This window comes from Gossypium raimondii, chromosome 11 (genome assembly GCF_025698545.1).
Source record: "Gossypium raimondii isolate GPD5lz chromosome 11, ASM2569854v1, whole genome shotgun sequence".
NCBI classification, from domain to species: domain Eukaryota; kingdom Viridiplantae; phylum Streptophyta; class Magnoliopsida; order Malvales; family Malvaceae; genus Gossypium; species Gossypium raimondii.
Window position 1 is genome coordinate 56,668,886 of NC_068575.1, and position 22,168 is coordinate 56,691,053.

General features: G+C 33.3%; 3 protein-coding genes across 3 annotated transcripts; 2 read left to right on the top strand and 1 right to left on the bottom strand.

The window, feature by feature from the left end:
- Positions 1-1,322: 1,322 nt before the first annotated feature.
- LOC105802583 (axial regulator YABBY 1) lies at positions 1,323-3,503 on the top strand. Its single transcript, XM_012634294.2, has 7 exons — positions 1,323-1,714; positions 1,843-1,998; positions 2,106-2,229; positions 2,663-2,711; positions 2,843-2,918; positions 3,037-3,117; positions 3,201-3,503. The coding sequence occupies exons 1-7, from the start codon at positions 1,619-1,621 to the stop codon at positions 3,267-3,269; spliced, it is 651 nt and encodes a 216-aa protein (XP_012489748.1). The 5' UTR covers positions 1,323-1,618; the 3' UTR covers positions 3,270-3,503.
- Positions 3,504-9,519: 6,016 nt separating this feature from the next.
- On the top strand, positions 9,520-11,443 carry LOC105802582 (protein RGF1 INDUCIBLE TRANSCRIPTION FACTOR 1). Its single transcript, XM_012634293.2, has 5 exons — positions 9,520-9,965; positions 10,059-10,235; positions 10,312-10,386; positions 10,612-10,752; positions 10,844-11,443. The coding sequence occupies exons 1-5, from the start codon at positions 9,963-9,965 to the stop codon at positions 11,174-11,176; spliced, it is 729 nt and encodes a 242-aa protein (XP_012489747.1). The 5' UTR covers positions 9,520-9,962; the 3' UTR covers positions 11,177-11,443.
- A 1,346-nt stretch (positions 11,444-12,789) lies between these two features.
- On the bottom strand, positions 12,790-15,177 carry LOC105802578 (flavin-containing monooxygenase FMO GS-OX-like 3). The gene is made up of 7 exons (XM_012634290.2): positions 14,527-15,177; positions 14,284-14,354; positions 14,062-14,211; positions 13,887-13,969; positions 13,674-13,809; positions 13,261-13,434; positions 12,790-13,172 (listed from the first exon to the last, which is right to left on the bottom strand). Exons 1-7 carry the CDS (start codon positions 15,062-15,064, stop codon positions 13,005-13,007), a joined length of 1,320 nt encoding a protein of 439 aa, XP_012489744.1. The 5' UTR covers positions 15,065-15,177; the 3' UTR covers positions 12,790-13,004.
- Between the last annotated feature and the right edge of the window lie 6,991 nt (positions 15,178-22,168).

Genomic DNA, 22,168 nt, shown 5'->3' on the forward strand with positions numbered 1-22,168 from the left:
GCTAAATGTAATCTAAGTTAAATAAATGCACAATAATGAGGTAACAATATCAGAAATAAATAACCAAGTGATATTTAATCTTCCTTGGCTTTTCTTTGTTGATGAAATTCAGAGTTTGTCAAAGCCACGGTGGCTTCACACGAAGCCAAATACCAATACCTATTAGGCTGTGTTTGGTTCACGTAAATTAGCATCTCCTTTTGGATCAACATTATTTCATTTGGATTTCAAGTCTTCTCATCATCATCTAATCTCACTTTCTCAAATAGGATAAATACTTATCTCATATTTCGAACAAATTTTCCCTTCATTCTTATAATTTTAATTAATTTCACCCCTTTGGTTTAAACTTTAAATTTGATCTCTTTTTCTTTAATGGTAAACTAATAGCTGCCATACTTTATTATTATAATTATTGTATTTATTCAAATCATTTTTATTATATTTATGGTTTATGAATATTATAAATTTATTTTCACATCATATATTTACTTATTATTAATATATTGATTGTAATAAAAAAATCAAAGGGACTAAATAGGGTAAAACCCAGTTCTATAACAAGGATAATTTAATAATATATACTTGTAGGTAACCATGCATTTCATCAATCAAACACTAAAATCTTTCATTTTAGCCAAACAAATCAAACAATATAATATAACATATTCCATATTTCATATCATAATCCTATGACTAAAAATAATCTCACCTTTCTCAAATTTGACATAACAAACAGAAAGAAAGAAACCAAGATTATGGAGGACAGCGAATTCCACAGTAGAGTGAGGTGGGTAGGTTGGATTAAGGTTAAACAAATTAGAGATAAAGATGAAATTAAAATCTATAAAGGATGCATAGTTACATGGCAATAGGGTTTTAATTGATATATGTAACTAAAGATGGAGTTAGAAAGACGTGAGATATAGTATGGTGGGCAGAATTGATTGGTATGTAAGTAATATGCGTAGTTGAAAATCCTATCATGTAATCATAAATAAATTATATGCATAAAATGGCAGGGTTGGGAATTTGAGAGAACCGAGAAAAGCTTCAGCTTTGGCACCCACCTCTGAAGTATGAAAAGAACAGGTGATGAGCCAAATTAAGTTAATCAGCTCCCATGCAAACGTCCCTTTCTTACTTTGCTCTCCCCCACTTCTGCCGCCTCTGTTCTCTCTCTCTCATTCATCGTAAAAGCCAACCATTAATTTTTCTTTTTGCCCTTTATCCTATGCCCTTCATTAAATTTCTTTCGCTTATTTTTCTTTTCTATCTATCTGGTCCCGTTTGCAATGCCTCCACTCCACAAGCTGTACAAAACTATTCAAACTACAACCCTTGAAGCAAATTACCTACACTTACATTTACAATACAGCAAGTGCACAGAGAGAGAGAGAGAGAGAGAGAGGGAGAGAAGCAAAACACATTGAGTCTGAGTTCCATTACTTAGCAGTATCTCTAAACTCTCTCATCTTCTTATCTTTTAGCACAACTCAACAATCAAGAAGATCAGAGATCAAGGAGTTAGAAACCTATCAAAATCCACCCATCAGTCATTCTATCAATCAATCAATCAATTCAAAAGCTCATAAAAAATTCCCCCAAAAAAGAAAGGATGTCGTCCTCATCAGTCTCATTTTCATCGGACCACCTCTCTCCCCCGGACCAGCTCTGTTACGTCCATTGCAACTTTTGCGACACTGTTCTAGCTGTAAACCTTTTCTTTTGTCCCTATTGTGTTTCATCTTCTTCTTTTTCCTCCAAAACCCTTTTTGGGCTTTTTATTTATTGTGTTATAGTATTTAAGAATGCATTCTCTTTGCTTTTGTATCATCTCAGGTGAGTGTTCCTTGCAGTAGCTTGTTCAACAACACAGTTATGGTTCGATGCGGCCACTGCACAAATCTTTTGTCAGTCGACATGCGTGGCTTGCTTCTTCCCACAGCTAATCAGCTTCACCTTGCCCATTCTTTCTTTACCCCACAGAATCTCCTGGTATATACATATTAAGTAGTTTCGTTTCTGATATGAAATTAGGGTATTATGTCAACAAACAAACACTGTAACTATGTTTTCCTCTTTCACTACAAAATTCTTCACAGGAAGAGATCCGAAGTTGTGCACCACCAAATATGGTGATGATCAATCACCCAAACCCAAATGACACTGTTATTCGTGGAGCAGCTGAGCTTGAGGAGATAGCCAAACCTCCTGTGGTCAACAGACGTGAGATTCTTCACATTTTATTATTTATTTATTAGTAGCAAGAAAATTATAAGACAAAGTTTCACAATATACCTTATATAGTTGAAGTAGCCTTTTCTTGAAAAAATGAGTTTGTTTTCCAGCTAAAATGAAGGCTAAGGCAAGAAGTGAAGGTTCAAGGCCCTATGCTTTACATGCCTACTTAAATTAGTGCTTTCATTTCCTCTATGTCCCCCCAAACCCTAGGTTTCATGTTGTCAATGTACATTAAATTAGTTAAGAAAGAAATTGTCCGAAATTTCTATTTTCCCCTCCCCAAATATAGATCTAAATAAGAATCCATGCAAAGCAAGATAGATAGATGTGTATGAGAAAAGTGAGGGAGGTGATTTTTTTTAAAATGTTTAATGCATTTGTCTCTTTGCTTGTCTGAGATGGATGTGTGTATGTGCAGCTCCGGAGAAGAGACAGAGAGTGCCGTCTGCCTACAATCGCTTCATCAAGTAAGCTAATTAACTTATAATAAATTTACCCTCTTTTAACTTAATGGCTCATCTGATCGTCCAACTTACAAGTCTTATTTGAATGGCAAACACACAATGAAACAAATGCTTCTAATCTATCAACTCTACAGGGAAGAAATCCAACGTATCAAAGCCGGGAATCCTGATATAAGTCACAGAGACGCCTTCAGTGCTGCTGCCAAGAATGTAACCCCTTTTTTCTCTTAAACTTTAAAAATCACTCAAGTACTGCACAATCTAATTTGCTCAGCAACCATAAAATAAAAGATAGGGTACTAATTTTCATCTTTTCCCCGTATTCTAGTGGGCCCACTTCCCGCGCATACATTTCGGACAAATGCCTGATCAAGCTGTTATGAAAATGAAAAATAACGTACGCCAGCAGGTATTTCAATTCAGACCCTAAAGGTGCACTGTTTAGTCCTTGTGTTTCTTTATATTCGTTTTGATTCGGGATAATGTGTGTAGGAAGGAGAGGAGGCGGTGGTGAAAGATGGGTTCTTTGTGCCTACCAACGTCGGCGTCTCTCCCTACTAATATAATAAACCAAAGTCAAACTTTTAGGGTTTACTTGTTTCCTCTCCCTCTAGTTTTGTTTGTAGCTGCAGTTATTAGGGTTCGTATTAATCTTACAATATGTTTTCTTAGAAGACAGGTCCAAACTTTGGGTTTCTAATATTATGTTGTTAGTAACTATGGGAATTGATCAGTGAAATTTAAACCTAGTTTAACATTTGTACATTTATGCTGATGAACAGCCTTACCTCATAACTCTTCTTCAAATGCATGGCTAATCCTAATTAATCTTACCTTTACTTTTAGTTTCTATGTTCAATTTGTTCTTTAAACTTAACTAATATACACACATAAAAACTCCCTAAGAATGAAGATATATACCATGGGCGGAGGTAGAATTTTTGGATCAAACCGATAATATATCTAAATTTAATTATTTTAATGAAGGGCCGAAGGCTATTGATTAGATATACGTATGTGTGTATCAAAATCTTCTACATGTGTGCATACTTTTATTTTTTTATTTTTAAATATTCTTTCAGTCAGATCGATGTTGTATAATCCTTTGAAGTTATAATCTTTTATATGTAAAAAAAACCTTAGAAAAGCCATTACAAATACTTATAATATCTGGTGAACTTTTGTTACTGGTATTTGTAGTATACATAAATTGTGGATTTAGTCATTATACTTTTTAAATTATGCAGTTTTAGTTCTGACTCGAACGATAACAGTTAAACTCGCTAAATCAAGTTTTGCTACTAGTTTTGTACTATACATATTGCGGATTTAATACATGTTCTTTAATTTAATTGTTTTCCGTCATTGCACTTTTGAAATTTGAAATTTTAACAATGATTTTAAATTAATTAACTAAAATAACGTGATTTTTTTTGCAAGTGCTATGTAAAAACAAGTTGGCATAGCTTTATACACACAATAATATGCTTGTAGAACAAGTTTTTAAGAATAGCAAAAGTTAACGCCACAAATTTGACGTATAACGTTTGTTCAAGATTGAAATTTCAATATTCAAAAGTACATAGACTAAAAATGAATAAATTAAAATACATAAATGTTGATACAAAGTTTCAACAAGGGAGAAGATAAGGAGGAGAAGGTGGTGGAGACAGGAGGGCGATTCACCTATGATAGGTGGAGAGCCAAAGTAGGAGGTTAAGGAGAGGAGAGGAGAAGAGGAAAGAGATGGCTAAGAAAACACCTAGGTTTTTCTTGGGGAAGAAGGAGAGATCCCTTGCCTCTTGCACTCAGAGGTATATATAGGGGTATCTCCTTGCCTCGTTTTGTCATGTAGCTAGCAATACAGAGGTAAGCCCGTCTATGTGGTCGGTCAGGTGGCAAGGCCTTTATAGGTAACTTGGTATTGTGTTGGTAATGTTGTGACTTTCTCCTTGTTAAGGTTGTGTGAAGTTATTGTGTCCCAATGGTCTCTTAGTGGTCCTCACAGAGAGCCCGTAGCAAATCATCTCTAAAGTAACTTGAAGAGGATTCGTAGAGAATTACTCACAGAAGATTCTCGACGGAAGGTTGGTATAATGGGTACCCTCCGAAAGGGTTATTCTCAACGAAATGTCACTAACAGATTACCCCCTACTCTCCACGTGTCTTCATTAACGTAGGAAGTATAACAATAAATTAAATCTACAACTTACATGTAATACATTAACTAGATTTAAATCTATTCCACTTTGAATGCAGTTCAATTCAGCAATTATTTAATTGATTACATATTGTTTTATTTTTCCCGTCTGGAGGGAGAGATTGATGGGAAAGGAAATTGAGAGGCGGAGGCCCAATAGGGCCGCATTAAACGGAGCCCAAGGATCTGAAATTGGCCCACAGCACACATTCCCTGTAGCCCAATTCCGAGTCCAGCAACAGAGGTTTAGGTAGGTATTGAACCAACCTGGACTCTACATCTCAAATGTCCTACTTCAGTCCCATTAATCCTAGGGGGGGAATGGAGATCATTATCTATTTGCTCTGTTTTATCCATAATTAAAAAACCAAGTTACGTTGCTAGAAATGTAAACACTTCAATGGAGTATTGGTTGAGGCTTTGTTTGTAAAGAAAAAATATTGACTTTTGAACTATCCCAGAAGCTTTATATTAAATAATTCTGGAAAAACTTTATATTAATGGTTAATCCTTTAGGCTGTAGTTTTCCAAGTCAAAGATTTTGATACCCTCTTTATAGATTTATGTTTCGTACAGCTTTTCGGTGTGCTTAACGACATTTTATTGAGTTAGTCTAAAGCCTAACCTCAACATCTTTAGCTTTGCCTTTTAGGATAAGAAAAACCACACGATGACCATCTTTTATTTCTATTCATAAGTTTTATCTGGAAACAAAATAACTCGTTTAAATGTGTTGGAACTTATAGAAATAATGTTATTGCAATTAATGAAATTGGATATTTACTTTTTTATTAGTTAATATTGTATTTGTTTCACTCAAAATTGGTCTAGGGTCTTGGGTTAGTATTTTACTATTTATTACATTATTATTCACCAATGATGTATGGAATTTATGCATTGGCATTGGATCAAATTTTTTATTATATTATTAAACATAAATAATTAAATATAATATTGAACATTACAATATTTGATTTATGTTAAATTTTAAATAAAATTAGTCATAAATGAGGTTTTTCGGAAAATGATTTATGTTTTTTAAAGAGGTAAGTAAATTTATAGAAAAAGAGGCTCGAGGTTAATTTATTATTAAGGTTAAAAAGCACTTTTGAAAAATGCGGTGAAAATAAACTTTGAAAAAGTGATTTTGGAAATTTTGATTATGTTTACCGAGAAAAGTACTTTTAAGAAAATAAAATGTCAATTTTAAACATATTATGAAATGGTAGATTTAATGTGAGATAAAGAGATAATTTCATTGAAAAGCATTCTTCTGAAAATTAAAATTTAAAATTTTTAACTAGGTTAAAATCTCAATTTATTATTTTTGGTTTGAAAATGGATGTTTGGGTTGAAAGCCATATTTCTACTAACATAAAAAATACCAAAAAAAATCGATAAATAAAACTTCCCAAAAGAAACGCACTCTAAATCCAGACAGTAACGGTTCACGTAATCATAACCTGATTTGAAACTTCGCTGTCGTGGTTTTGTCTTTTTTATTAAAGTCCTTGGATTTCTCGTTTTAAACCTTTCCCATCTCTTGCATTGTTTGTTAGTTTGTTGTTTTGCCTGCCTGGATACCCCTCTAAAGTCTAAAAGTCTCTTAATTCATTGCTGTCCCTTGTGCAGCTGGAACTTGTTCCCAATTTAACTTCATTTTTATTTCCCAACTTTCACATACTTGAATTGAGGCCTCTCTATTTGCCACCCAAAAAGAAAGAAAGGAGTTTCGGCCTGTCTTTTAATTTATTGAATATTGGGAGTGCTTGTCGCCAATATATCATATCATGGCTTGATTTGAGTATGAAAAACGGTGAAACCAGGCTTCACTTTCGGCCTATAACTCAGCTACCTACTACTACCCTAACGTCATTAACCAAATCTTCTGCGGTTCAAATTAATGCCTTCTTTTATATGGTGTATTTTCATCATTTTTTATTTGAAAATAGATTAAACTCTTAGTCACCGATATATTAAAAAATTCATTTAAAGAAGGATATGATTTGGGCGTGAATGGGTTTCGGGCTTGGCATAGTGGGTGCTGTTGCTGTCGCTTACGTTTTTGATGCCATGTCTCAAGACCTAACCCCCTCTTTGCCTGCGACTGCAATTGTATTGCTTTCGCTTACTTTTCTCGTGTTATGAAATGTCTTAAATCACCCTTAAATTGATAGATAACTAAGCGAAGATATTGTCTATTGCAACTTGCCAGTAAAGGACATTTATTGTATCTTCTGACTGCGATTTGGTTCTTTTTTGACTACCCCATGCCAACTGTGATTTAAGGCATGAAAATAACCGGAGTTCATTACTCTATTACACCTATGTTCTCGGACCAAAATTCTTTTGTTTATTATCTATTGCCACTACGACCAAACCTCTTTTCGTTTGAGCTAAATCCCAGTAATTAGCCGACGATTAAATTAGTGAATACCATATCAAAACATGATTTTTGCTAACTTGATATAAATATAATTAAATATATACTGACCACAAAATTTAAAATTACTTTATATTCTAAACAATAATCGAATTGGAAGACCCTTACAACCTATAGTTTTACTTCTATTTTTTTAACTAATAATGTTTTATATTAGTATTCAAGGATGGTGAATGAAACTCATTAAATAGTGTATATATAGAGTTCTTGCTCTTAACAAATTCCACGTTGATTTGACCAGTAAGAACTCGAAGCTAGTTCAAATGCAACTCCATTTCGGTTTAATGTCTGAGGCATCCATCAATAATTTGATGAATTTACCCAAGACAACTTCTAGTCTTCATCCACTTGTACTAAAGTTGTGGAGCAGCTGAGCCAGCAGAGTTTTCGAAAAATGTTTTGCGTAAACTATTAAATTATAAGATGATGTAAATTTTAAAAAAATTATTTTAAAAGGGTTAGGCCCAATCAATCTCTTGGCTCTGTTACGAACCTTATTTGAGATTATTTTCTTTGTCACTCCATTGTTAAATAATTACGAATTGGTGATGTCACGTTTTTTTAATTAATATAATAAAATTAGTCATTAATTTTTATATTTTTTTGTCAATTTTATCCTATTCCATATAAAAATTATAAAAATAAAAATTCTTTAAAAACAGATAATTATTAAGTTATAAAATGTATGTAATATATAAATACATAAAAAATGGACTGCATAAATACGTAAAGGTAAAGGTAAACTATAAAAATGATCACTTTTGTTTGCTTCAGATTACATTCTAATCATCTATGTTTGAAATGTTACGTTTTAGTCACTTACGTTATCGTTTTGTTACTAAGTAGTCACTCTACCGTTAAGCTCCGTTACCTCCCTAACGGCAGTTCTACGTGGCAATCTAAATGGGTTTTAAATGTCAACTTGGATGTCTAGTTGTTGGGATGAAAAAATATTTTTAATTAAATAAATTTAATTTAGACTGCCACATAAGATATCCAAGTTGGCATTTAAAACTCAGTTGGGCTGCCACGTAGGATCATCATTAGGAAGGAAAATGGAGCTTAACGGTAGAGTGACCATTTCGTAACTAAACGATAAGGTAAGTGACTAAAACATAACATTTCAAATATAAGTAACTAAAATGGAGGAAGCATTGTCAAGTGAGGCATTAAGGGTGGGTGAGTGGGCATAGGAGAGTTGGTGAAGGTGATTGTTTTTGTTTCTGAGAGAAATTTGGTGGCTGTGAGCTACTAAGTTGGGGCGATAAGAAGGCTGGCTATTATATGGTGTGATCTTGGTGCTTGATTAGTGTGCTTTTTTAGAAAAATTTGAATTATAAATTTTTATTTAACTCAAGATGCAAATTTACTATTATATTAATTTATAATTTTATATTTTTTAAAATGATAAATTAAAATTTTATAATATTCACGTCAAATTAAAAATTTAGTATGAATTAATATATAAAATTACAAATTTAAAAGGACTAAAAACAGAAAATATAATTTTAAGGAGTCTAAGGCTCTTGCTTGTCCAATAAGAGCAATGTTGTGGCTGGTGGGTGGTGTGAGGATGGTGATGGTGCGAAGGTGTGGCGTTAAGGAGGCGGGTGTTTGTTGGTGGTGGGTTCAGCAAAGGATTGGTGTTTGATTGAAAAAGAAGAGGATTGAAGGTAAGAAAAAAAAAGGGGTAAGTTTTGATTGGGTAAAGGCTTTGGTGATATGAGAAATTAATTGGTAAATTCTTTTTACTTGGACAAAGGGTGCGAACCACAAAAAGACGTAAACTTAGTTTTTCTTTTATATTTTATAATTTTCATTTTATAATATATTTTTTTATAGTTTTGATGGTAAAATTGATAAAAAAATATAAAAGTTGAAGACATATTGTATTATGACATTTACTTTAACAAGTACCACATCATCATTTTATTAATTACTTAATGGTGGGGACTAAAACAATAATTTCAAAAACATTATTGATTAAATCATAATTTATTTTTAAATAACTGATCAAAATGAAAACTTGTATATAATGAAGTGACTGATGATATAGTTTATCCAAAGTTTTTGTATAGAACCGTAATTCCACTATAAAGAGGCCATTTTCTTAATTACAGCGCCACTTGCGACTTTTCTTTTACCGTTTTCCACCGAGAACTGAGAAAAGGCACTGTTTCTCGTCTTGTCATTATGCAGTTAGCACAGAAGAGAGAGAGAGAGAGAGAGGACCAAAGGGCTAGGGTTTAAACTTTAAAGGGTTTTGGGGACATGAGCTCTTAGTAAACAGCAAATCCATCACTATTCTATTACTTTCTTCCTTTTAATCTCCAGCCCCTGCAATTAATAAATCCATTTATTTCTCAAATACACATTAGAAGATAGAACAGGTCTTTAAAAAAGGCCAACCCCTCTCCTTCTCTCTCCTTTTCTTTCTCTTGTTATTTCATTGGTAACTGCAAGACCGCCAGCCGCAGTTGCCAGGCGCCGTTTCTCTTTTCTTGAGCTTTCATCTCATGTCCTCTCTCTCCTCAATAATGGTTTGTCCACCATTATATTCTTAAGCCTTGACCAGACTAATATCTCTTTTTTAATTTCAAGCAGGTAAATCATGGTAAGTCTCTCTTTTTCTCCTTTTTTTTTTCTTTTTTCTTTCTGCTTTATCGTTTGTGAAAGCTAAATGAGTTTATGGCTTTTTTTTTAATAGTTGTTTTCTTCATATGTGCCTCGTTGGCTTCAAGTTCTTCTGACGGAGAAATTCTTCAACGCTTGTATAATTCATGAAGATGCGAGGAAAAACGAGAAGAATATATATTGCTTGGATTGTTGTATCAGTATATGCCCTCGCTGCTTGGCTCCTCACAGTTCCCACAGGCTCTTACAGGTTCCCCCTTGCACCTTGTAATTCTCTTGATATCGTATGATTTCAAGTGCTTTAACTCTCTTTCTCAAGTTCTCAGGTAAGAAGATATGTCTACCATGATGTTATAAGGTTGGATGATGCAACCAAATTAATGGACTGCGCCTTTGTTCAAGTAAGTCATCACCCTTTGCTCCTTAATTCAACTTCAATTCCAACAAACATAGAAAACAAAACATGTTTTAGTTTCAAATTTAGCTTTTTGTGAGTAATTTAATTGCTCTTTGTCGTGTCTAATACTTTCGGCATGCTTGGTAAAAAGAGCTGAAATTGTCATAAAGCCTTCAATGCTGTACTCACGGTCTTTCTTTGTTCCGTCTTTGTTTTGTTGTTCCATAAGTCATACATAACAAATAGCGCAAAAGTGGTATTTATAAACCAAAGGCCACAAACAAGGCAGTTCAGAGGCTCCGGCAATTTCTGCACCATCTGCGACAGAAGCCTGCAAGACCCTTATCTCTTTTGCTCTCTTTCCTGCAAGGTTACTTTTTCCTTTATTATTATTTTATTGCCTTTTTATTCCCAGTAGTACATTTTTTCAACAATTTCAGCTACCATTTTCTTCATAGCAGATAGATTATCTCTCAAGAACAGAAGATGGGCTTTCCAAGTTCCTGTTTGAGTGCAATTATTTGCCTTTACCTGATTCTGGTCTGGATGATGGTTTGGTGACGCCCGACTCGGTCCTTGAGCCGTCTTGTTCCACCAAAACGTCTTCTGGGTCTGGTGGATACGATGAAGTGTGGTGCCGGGCACTTGCTTGCACCGCTGCAACGTCGGAGATTGTGAGGAAGAAAAGGACAAGCTTGACAGCATGTCGTCCGACATGTCCTCCGGTATCCGAAGTTTCAGGAAATTTAATGAACCGGAGAAAGAAAGCTCCACAACGAGCTCCACTGTATTGAAACTTGATTTCATCTATGGAAGTGAGAGAGGTAAGGGGAGATTGTGACATTGTTGGTATTTATATATATATTTCATTTTCAGGCAATTTACGGATGAAATCTCCCAGTTTTGTTAACGCACTGCCCTATCCTCTCCCATAGCATAGTTATTTATATTCATCCTAAAAAACCTATTCTTTCTCTCTTCCATATGTAGTCATAGGGAGTAATAGTAATACTGACAGAAGCTGCTGTATTAATATAAAATGATTTATATTTCCCAACCTATATGCTTCACTGTTTTATTTTTTATTGTTTAACTTGAACAATGTCATGTTATTAAGTTCCATATGACGAAGATGAAAGATGACGATATCAAAATATCAATTATCATCTTTGTAGATTGATCCCAATCTTTACACACAGAGGGTAATTCAATTATTTATTGGTTTCCTTTCCTTTGAGAAAGGTAGTACAATATTGTCTTTTTGTATTTCAATATTCTAGTTTTAAATTTTCCCATAATGTTTTGTACATGGAAGAATTTTAAGGTGAAGTATTCCGTATGTTCCGATTAATGCAAATTGTTTATAATATTGTGTATTTTTATAACAAAATTATTACAAAATTATATATTTAAAATCAAACATTATAGTATTTTAATTTTTAAAGTTAAACATTAGGTAAAACTGGTTTAGTGTTTTACGCATGTACAATTTTAAATTTCATCTTCTCATCAAACTGTTTCATCCAGACATCCTTGGACTAGTGGGATGATCATCGTCATTAGATTTTCACTTCGCTCCACCATTAAGAGTTAGACATCATCAACACCATTGTAAATCTCAATAATACTATTAGTATTTGTTTGTCGATTTAGTGAGGAACAACCTTTTGATATAAGGTTTTGGTCACCTTATGCAAGGACTAGTGTTGGGCAAGTAATGACCCGCTCTGCTCTGGGTTTCTGCCACGTTTCTTTATATGTGTTGGCTTCTTCTTTCGTTTCTGCACATAAAATACAATGTTTTTGTACCCTTTACAACAGCATTGATGAAGCATGCCGACGTTTGTTTACAAAGCAAAGCTAAAATTGCGGTCACAGTCCTGGGTGTGTTTTTTTTAATGCTCGAGATAAATGGGACCACAACGCTCTTGCTCAAAGCTATTGCTTGCACAAATAATAGGAGTTAATTTGGCGTGAAACTGCCATCACTTTGTAGCAAAATTTTATGTGCTTTTTGCTTGTGCAATATATCTGACAGGAAAAAGGGGTGAAGAGATAGATGGATTTATATACACGAATCTAAAGTGGGTCCAGGAATTACAGTAAGGTTGCATTCGCATCGACTGCCGTGTTTACGCTATAGAAAAGAGTCGGGTAAATGCATTCACTGTAAATTTATAGCCCAATTTCACAAGCTCCCCACACCCTGAATGTTCATACAAAAAGTATCTAGCAGTTGCTGAAACCTCCAAAACTAAAATGTTGGCCTTGGCCCAAATCCTTTGCAAAGATGAGGTCCTTTCTTCCTCACAGCAATATGGGAAATTCAATCTTTTGATTATAATTTTGTGTTTTGACTTTGAGCAGGTTGAACAAAGGTGATACAGACAAGCATTAACATACATAATTTCAGATGAAATTCTACTGTATTTCTGTTTCTTACTGTCTCTGATATGTAAAGCTGGTTAAGTGTGTGAGACAGGGAAGTAAGCCATCTCACTTTCAAATGATAAAAGAACAATTTAGGAATACAAAAAAAAAACCTGTGCATGTAAATATAGTATATCTGACATGCAAGGAGTATATATAATGTTGATCTAGATGATTTATGGTATGAGCAAGTTAATCAGAAGATTCTATTTCTTGTATCCATTTGTCAACATCCCATGTATCTCGAAAATTTTCACCATGACCGAATATGCCTTTCACGAAGCTGAAAAACGTTATTTCTTCCCACGATTTCGGGGGCCTGATGTCCGACTGAGCAGCAAGCCAACTTGCATACTCGCCCTGCCATCACCCAAACAAAACAAAATCAACAGTAAGCAGACAAAGATAGAGACAGAGTTTTGGCTATGTGAAAGTTGGGAGTTGAAACCTCGTCATTCTGAAGGCTATGAGTATGATATTTGGGCCATCCGGCCTTCTCCATCTGCTCGTAAAATTCTTCAACAGAAGCTGCCATTGCTTCTTGTGTTGGCAGCTTCACCTTGCCGGACAAAACTTTTGCTACCCATATTGCTTGTAACTCTATTACTCTAAACACCAGTGCCTGATTGTTTAAACATCCAATTCCAATGTCAAAACTTGAAACTCAGTTTTAAAGTATAGTATTACTAATCAATCCATTCAATACTCTGGCTAAACAAAAGCCTTGGCTATTAAACTAACATTTGAGCAAAACTCAGATGGATGGCTCATAGCGTTAGGACTTGAAACTGCAACTTCTTGTTCAGAAGTAACATTTAATTACCATGACACGTTCTGATCAAATGGAAGATAAAAGCTTACCCTGTAATTTAGTCCCACAAAAGAAAGCCAAGGGGCTAAGCTCGGTGGAAATATATGTTTATACAGAGGTCCGACACGGTTATCGTCCACGGTAACAATCCCATTTGACTTGAGAAATGGTAAGTGGAATTTGTACCTGCAAGAGATGATTTTCCCTCAGGATGATTGAAAAGCGTTTCTAAATATGAAAAAGGACAATGTATTTGAAAATACCCAGTGCAATGAATAATGACATCTGCCTCAACAATTGATCCATCTTGAAATACCACTTTACCATCTTCGTGAGCGCATTCAATCTGCATAAAATGTCGCTCTATCAGCCAAAAAGAAAAAGAAAAAAAAAGAGACCAGCTTAAACAAAATTAATTGATAAAAATGAATAAGAAACCGGTGAATGTGGCCAGGCGTTATCATAATTTTTCAGATTTATCAACTTGATATCGGATCCTCTGAAAGCCAAATGAACTTGTTTTGCAAGAGGGGAGATCTCTCTCAAAATGTCGGTGGCACTTGGTCCGTTCCCGATGAGCACCACTATCTGTCGGTAATAACCCAGAATCATTGTAGGAATTGCGTGGATAGAATTGAAATGTACCATAAATTTAAATACCTTATTTTCAAACTGTTCTGGAGTTCGATAATTATGACTATGCATTTGTAATCCTGGCCAAGTATCCCTGCCTAATGAAAATAATTATACATATGTATTAGAAACAGACAATTATTACAACATAACAGTTGAATTCGAGATGTGATGACATTTACCAACAACTGCCGCATAGAGAAACAATATTCATGTATTTGGAAGCAGTAGTAGTTACAGAAAGCTGATGTAACGGCATCAATGAAATACCTGGAAATTCTGCAACTTTTGGCTCTGTGTTTTTACCATTGCAAATAACCACAGCCTCAAAAACCTCTTCTTTGGATTCCCATCTTGACTCGGTCTCTCGAGTCCTAGACTCAACAACCCACTCGTGACTCACCTCATCAACTAGCTCCACCCGAATCACTTCATGCCCAAATCGAACCAACTCCATCAACCCAAAGTCCCGAGCAAAGTCTTGGAGAAACCTGAGCACCTCTTCATGACCCGGAAAAGGCCTTGTATCTCCACTTTCTCTCTTCACAAATGGATAGTCCAAGAAACTCATAACCTGCCTAGGAAGGTTAGTTCGAAGGGATTTGTAGAGGCTACTATGAACTATTTCCCGATTCGGGTCGAGGCCTAATAGGTCAGATTCCACCAGTGAATCATAGAGCCATGTACCGCCAACTTGGTTGGCCTTTTCAAATACAGTGACACGGTGACCTTCTCTTTGAAGCTCTCTGGCCGTAACAAGCCCTGCAGTGCCAGCACCGATGACCGCTACATTATAAGATTGTCCCATTTTCGGCTATCACGATCGACGGTGTACCTCTTCAGTTTTCAAGATCTATTTGGGAGGCCAGGTTTATTTATACATAATGCTATATTTTGGTCAAACACTCAAAATGGACAATGTAGTTCAAGATTACAAACTTTGACAAAACTGGATTGGTTTACATTAGATAAATGTCAAGAGTGTGTTATTTACATCATTGCTGACGTATTTGTTTATTTATAATCGTTGATTTCTATATTTAATGAAAGAGTTTCACACATTTTATTGAACTCAATTATGGAATTTTAAAAGGTGATTAAGATTATAAATTATGAGGTTATTTGTATTTTTACATAAAATCTAAAAAGAATACGAGATTTAATTATTTTATTATTTCAATTAAAATTACATTAGATTTTTATAAACTTTTTAATAAAGTTGTTACAACTCAGTCATATATTAGATTATATGTCAAGAGTGAGGTCAAACCCTTTAAATTTAATTAGATTATAACACACCTATATGATGTTTTTTTATTGAAATGATAAAGTTGAAAGTTTAAAAATTATGGTGGTCTTGATTCAAATTTTATTAATAGAATATTATGGCATGTTTACAACTGACTTTGATATAACTCAAGCACGATATATTTGGAGTGATTGCAAACACTTAGTACGATAAGAAAGTTAGCCCCAGATGATCCAAAGCAATGGACAAAAATCAACAAAAAAACTAAGCAACCAAACTAGAGAGAATGGTGACAAATCCATCTCTAAAATCACTTTCAAAAGCAAGACTACATGCATAAGTAAGAGTAGGCAAAAACTTCTAAAAGTAATGACTTATTAAACAATGGAAAACAAACGAAAAAGAACATATAAAACTTAAGACAACACGGGTCTAAACTGACTCGTGAAATCATTTATTATTTTGAAAAACTTTCAAACAGAAATAAATTAAGAAACTAAGGAAGAGCCACCCACTTTCCAAGAAAAACTGTTGTTCGTCGGTGAAGTTTCAGCGACGATAAACACTATCATCTGTCCATCACAACTTGTGAGAACAACAAAGATACCCACAAAATAAATCTACAAGTTGAGAAGAGAGAAGACACATAGTGTGAATGAGACAAAGAAAGGAAGAAAGAGAGGGTTTATGGGGGGGGGAGAAAAATGCAAGTGATAGTCAGCTCGAGGCTGACACCGCCACTGAGCAAAACAAAAGAAAATGAACAAAGGACTTGAAAAAAAAGAGAAAGAAATTTTTAGGGTTTCCAATTCGTCTTTTACATCATGTGTACATTTTTATTGACATAAAAATATTAAAAAAATTGAATTTTTGATGATTTTTTAATTAAGTTGAATTTGATTGATATGTATTAGGTAACAAAAGCATTATTAAAACAAAGATTGTGACACCTTTGATTTTCTTTCTTTTTTTTATTTAGACCAATGGTGTGAGAAGGAAGAAAAGTTATCTTGTTTCTAGAATATATATATATATATATACATACTTTTCAATTATATAAACGTGGAACCATGAGAAAATGTTACTGAAACACCTTTGATTTTAAACCAATTTACTTGACATTAATAAAACAAATTGTTGGGATTGGAGAGAAACAAAGCGTTAACAAGTTTTTGATTGAGTTACTTGTAGTTATTGGATGTTCCCAAGAATCCTTCACTTTTTACCCACACCCGCTTCATTCCTTTATGATCAAAATTTGTTGCGTAAGAATATTTGGTGTTAGACGGTAATTTGGAGGTTTTCTGGCCAACTACATCACCAAGCTGACAAAATTTTAAAGAATTTGACGAGGAACTAGACAAATGGATCCACCAATGAGTTATGCTACCATGTGCGCTTAGAGAATCAGTAATAATCTTTTAAAATTCTATATTTCATCCTCTAATCATTTATAAATTTATATATTAATTAGAATCTATTTTAAGATTTCATTTAAATCAAATGTAAAGAAAGAATATGATACTATTAATGAATAAATTAAAAAAACTCATATTTTAATTATATAATTGTTTTCATGTCTTTTGCTTCTTTTCTTTTTTTGTCCAGCGATGGTGCCAGCTTCCAGGTTGGCTACCACCTACCTTTTTCTCCCTCCCACCAACACTTTATTTCTTTCTTCTTCTCATTCACTCCACATGTTTTCTCTATTTTTCAGTTTGCAGATCTATTTTGTGGGTATATTTCACAAGTTGTAATGGACAGATGACGGCGTCTGCCGTTCATTAAAACTCCACCAGCCACCAGTAGTATTTCTTGGAAAGTGGGTGGCTCTTCATTAGCTTCTTCATCTGTTTTTGCTTTGAGAATATTTTAAATTAATAAATGATTTTACGAATCGATTTAGACTCGTGTTTCTTCAGTTTTATATGTTTTTTGTTTGTTTTTCCATTATTTAATAAGTCTTCAGTTTTAGAAGTTTTTGTCTGCTATTGTAGCACATTTTTTAATCTTGCTTGTGCATGTAATATTAGTTTTACAAGTGATTTTAGGGATGATTTTGTTGTCATCCTCTCTAGTTTGGTGAATACTCGATTCTTTTGTCAATTTTTGCTCGCCGTTTTGGACCATCCAGGGTTAATTTTCTTATCGTATTAAGTGCTTGCAATTACTCCAGATATTTCGTGCTTGAGTTGTGACAAAGCCAATTGTCAACGTGTCATAATGTTCTATTGATGCTGAGCCTAAAGCCTTTGTTTTATTGATGGATTTTTTCCTTCATCATTTACAACGAGTGTTTGCTATTTCCCCCCCTAAATTGTATGGTTTCATTCATTGAATGAATTAATGAATTTACCTTTCAAAAAAATAATTGTCTTCATTAATTTCAAAAACTTAGCATGACTTAGTATGAACCCGTAATTAAATGAAATGTTTAAATTTTATGAATGCATGTGAATTATTTTATTAAATGATTTATTTGTTATGCTATTGGTAAATGTAAATTCAATAAGGTGGAATTATGTTGAAATAATCTAAGTTACTTAGATAATATAATGTGATGTGTAACACCCCCTACCCGTATTCGTCGCCGGAATAGGGTACGAGCCATTACCGAAGTTTACCTAATTAATTTTTTCCCGTTATTACAAGTTAATTACTATTCATTTACTGAAACATGTCGTGACGTCCTTTAGATAGGTCTCCAAAGCCCAAAACATACTACGGGACCAAACCGGGATTTAATCAAAACCATAGGGAATTTTTCTCAAAGTCTCGAATTTTTATTTTTATTTAAAAAAAAACTCAATATAATCCCTTTATAAATATTCAACCTTCCCTGCAATTTTTAAAAAGGGAGATCAATACCAAACCAACCAATCTATTTCAATGAATTTGATACCAAATCATACTTCAATTATAATTATACTATTTAGCATATTCATCTCACTTTACTTTAATACATATTCATTAAACAAGTTTTTGTATTTATATTATCATCAAACTATATACATGCCATATAAATCAAAAAGGAAGTTTACAAAAGCTACCAGGGATAATCTGGATAGTGTGATCCTCAGTGTCGATCCGATCCTCTGTATATTTTCACGTCAATCTACAAGATACATTGAATACACTCAAGTAAGCTTATAGAAACTTAGTAAGTTCATAGGCATAAAACATAAATCTTACCAAACATTTATACACTTATACATTATACACCAATACTAAGTTTACCTGTCAACCACAATCACTGGTGAGTCCCTTGGAATAAACTCACTACTACTTATCCTTTTACTATAATTCTTTTGGGTCCATTTGTCACTTACCATCCTTAATCAAAATTAGGGAACAGTTACAGAAAATTGAGTACTTCATTTCCACTTTGCCATAGTATAACTATGGTCTTACGTATGATCACTTATCACTTGTCACTGATCAGATAAGTGTAGCTGAAGCTATCACTTATCACTTGCCACTTGCCACTGATCAGATAAGTGTAGCTGAAGCTACTACTTATCACTTGTCACTTATTAGAAGTACTCAAATCCGGCGTTCCGCTCAATTTGATCATTTATTCAGTTTTCGCATTTTTATTTTATTCTCATTTCAACAATAAATATATTTCATCATACATTATATAATTTATGAAATTAACATTTAATCATTAAATTTCAGCTATATGAACTTACCTGGGTCGATTTGCAGAATTTGTAAAAGTTCAGAGACTAATCAGCTACTTTTTCTTTTCATTGGCTTGCTTCGGGTTCTCGATCAATCATTGTAAAATTATTCACTTATCAGTATTGATTTTACCTTCAATCTATTTCACATCCTTAATGTTTATAACCCGCTTATAAGTAACATTATCTATAATTTCACTATTTACTTATGTATATTCAATGCTGTCCATCCGTGTCATAGTCACTAAATTATTTTTATCTTGAGCTATAGAACTCCAAATTAGGATCTGAAAATTTTCCCTAAAACTAGACTTATATATCTTCTTACCATAAAATTTTCAGAATTTTTGGTTTAGCCAATAAGTAAATTTTATTCTTTAAAGTCACCCCTGTTCTGCTGTCTGACAGTTCCGACCCTTCTTCACTAAAAATAAATTATCTCCTCGTACGGGATTTGAATGATGTTTCTGTTTGTTTCTCTTGAAAATAGACTCATTCAGGATTTTAAATACATAAATTTAATTCCATAATTATTTTTATTCAATTTTTGATGATTTTCCAAAGTCAGAACAGGGGAACCCGAAATCATTCTGCTCTTGTCTCACAAAATTTATGACATCTCATGATTTACAATTTCATTACTTACACCATTTCTTTTACGAGAAACTAGACTCAATAAGCTTTAATTTCATATTTTATTCACCCTCTAATTAAATTCCCACAATTTTTGGTGATTTTTCAAAGTTAGACTACTGCTGCTGTCCAAAACTGCTTTAGTGAAAAATATTGATTTCCATTTTGCCCCAAATTTCATAGTTTATACAATTCAGTCCTTTCTCAATTAACCCCTCAATTGATCTAATTTTTCTCAATTAACACCTTGTCCAACTATTTTACACTACTATATAGCCTTTGATTTTCAAAACCGCAACACCAAACCCTAATTCTAAACTTTTTCACAATTATGTCCCTAAAATCGATTTCTATCAAAATCACTTAATAAAATCATCTTATAATAAAATTAAAGCTTTAATTCCATGTTAATTCATCATAAAAATTCAGAACTCATCAATGGCAACTCTCAAAATCAGTCATGAAATCAAAACTAATGAAATAATTAGTTGGACCTAATTGTAAAAGTATCAAAATCACAAAAATTAGAAGAAATAATCAAGAATTAAAATTACATTATTCAAATATATGAAAAACCAGCTTGGAGGGACTCTTATATGGCGTTTTTGGCTGAGAAATATGAAGAATTACCTAGAAACTCTTTTAATCAAGATTTTTATTTGTTAATTTTTACAAAATTTCCAATTTTGCCCTTATTACATCACTTTTTCAGATTTTTCTTCTCTTATGCCGTCTCAAATATCCCATATTGGCATATTTATGCCTTAATTCCCTCCTTATTTATCACTTAAGCAATTTAATCACTTTTAACAAATTTTACATTATTTTCAATTCAGTCCTTTTAATTAATTGAGCACCCAAACGTTAGAATTTTCTAACTGAAACTTTAATACCAACTCAATGACACTCTATAAATATTTCTAAAAATATTTATGGCTCAGTTTATGAATTTTGGGTTTCGATACCTCATTTTTTATTCTAATTATTTTAATATTTATTCGTAGTACGCTATTCACTATTTCAAAAATTTTTCCTAACTTCACATTTAACTTATACTCACTAAATTAATAATATTTTCTACTCACTTGTTGGATTTAGTGATCTCGAATCACCGTTCTGACACCACTGAAAATTCAAGCCATTACATGATGTCACACACTTGGATCTGGTAACGGATCGGGTGTGGAGTGTCACACAAATTTATTATATCTCCAAAAGGGGAATTGAGAGTCTTGTGTCTGACGATATTTATAATCTTTTTTTATTTTTCTGATACTTTAAAAAATCTAAACCTTACAAATCTTATGATCCCACTAAGGCTATTTTATTAAAACAAATAATGCTCATTCTTTGAAGAGGTTGAGTTTGCGCAGGAGAAAGAACTAAGGACATTGTCTTTGAAGAAGAATATGTTGATATTCCTCAAAACATTCTTTCAATTATTATTGATAAAGATTAGGAACAGTTTATTATACATGATATTATTCAAATAACAACTCTGGTTTAAGACAATGTTGTTAAACCTCCTGATCAAGTAACAAACTTTACAACCTCAAGAATTAATATTATTAAGAAGGTCCACTGGAGAAAGAGTTATAATAACTTTGGTGGCATAAATTGTCATTGAGCTCCATTAGATGGATGTCAAGACTGTGTTTTTTAATGGTAACATTGATGAGACGATTTATATGGTACAACCAGAAAGCTTTGTGTTCTGTAATGCAAAGTCAATGGTTTGCAAATTAAAGAAATTCATATATGGGATTAAGCAAGCCTCACATTAGTGGTATTATAATATTTACCAAGTGATTATCTTATCCAGTTTCGAAATGGCTTTAGCTAATGGTTGTAAATATTACAAGTTCAGTGGAAGTAAGAATAGTCCCAACCACTACCCCAATAATGATTTTGAGATTACGAAAATGCATAAGATTCCTTACATTTCAGTTGTGGGAAGTCTAATGTATGCTCAGGTTTGTACGCATTCAAATATTGCGTACATTGTTGGGATGTTGTGCAAATATCTGAGCAATTTAGATATGGATAATTGGAAAATAACCACATGATTCATACATTATCTTTAGAAAATAAAAAATTACATGCTCACATATTGGAGGTCTGATAAGTTAGAGATTGTCAGATATACAAACTCCGATTTTGTAGAATATGGATGCAAAATTTTGTTGCTAAGGTGCAAATTGTGACAATAAAATAAATGTCAGTCCTTTATTCCAAAAGCAATAGGAGCACACCAAAGTTAAAACACATAGGTTTTAAAATTCTAGTTGTTAAAGTAAGAGTTCAAAGTGGTCAGATTTCTATAAAGCATACTGAGACAAACTCTATG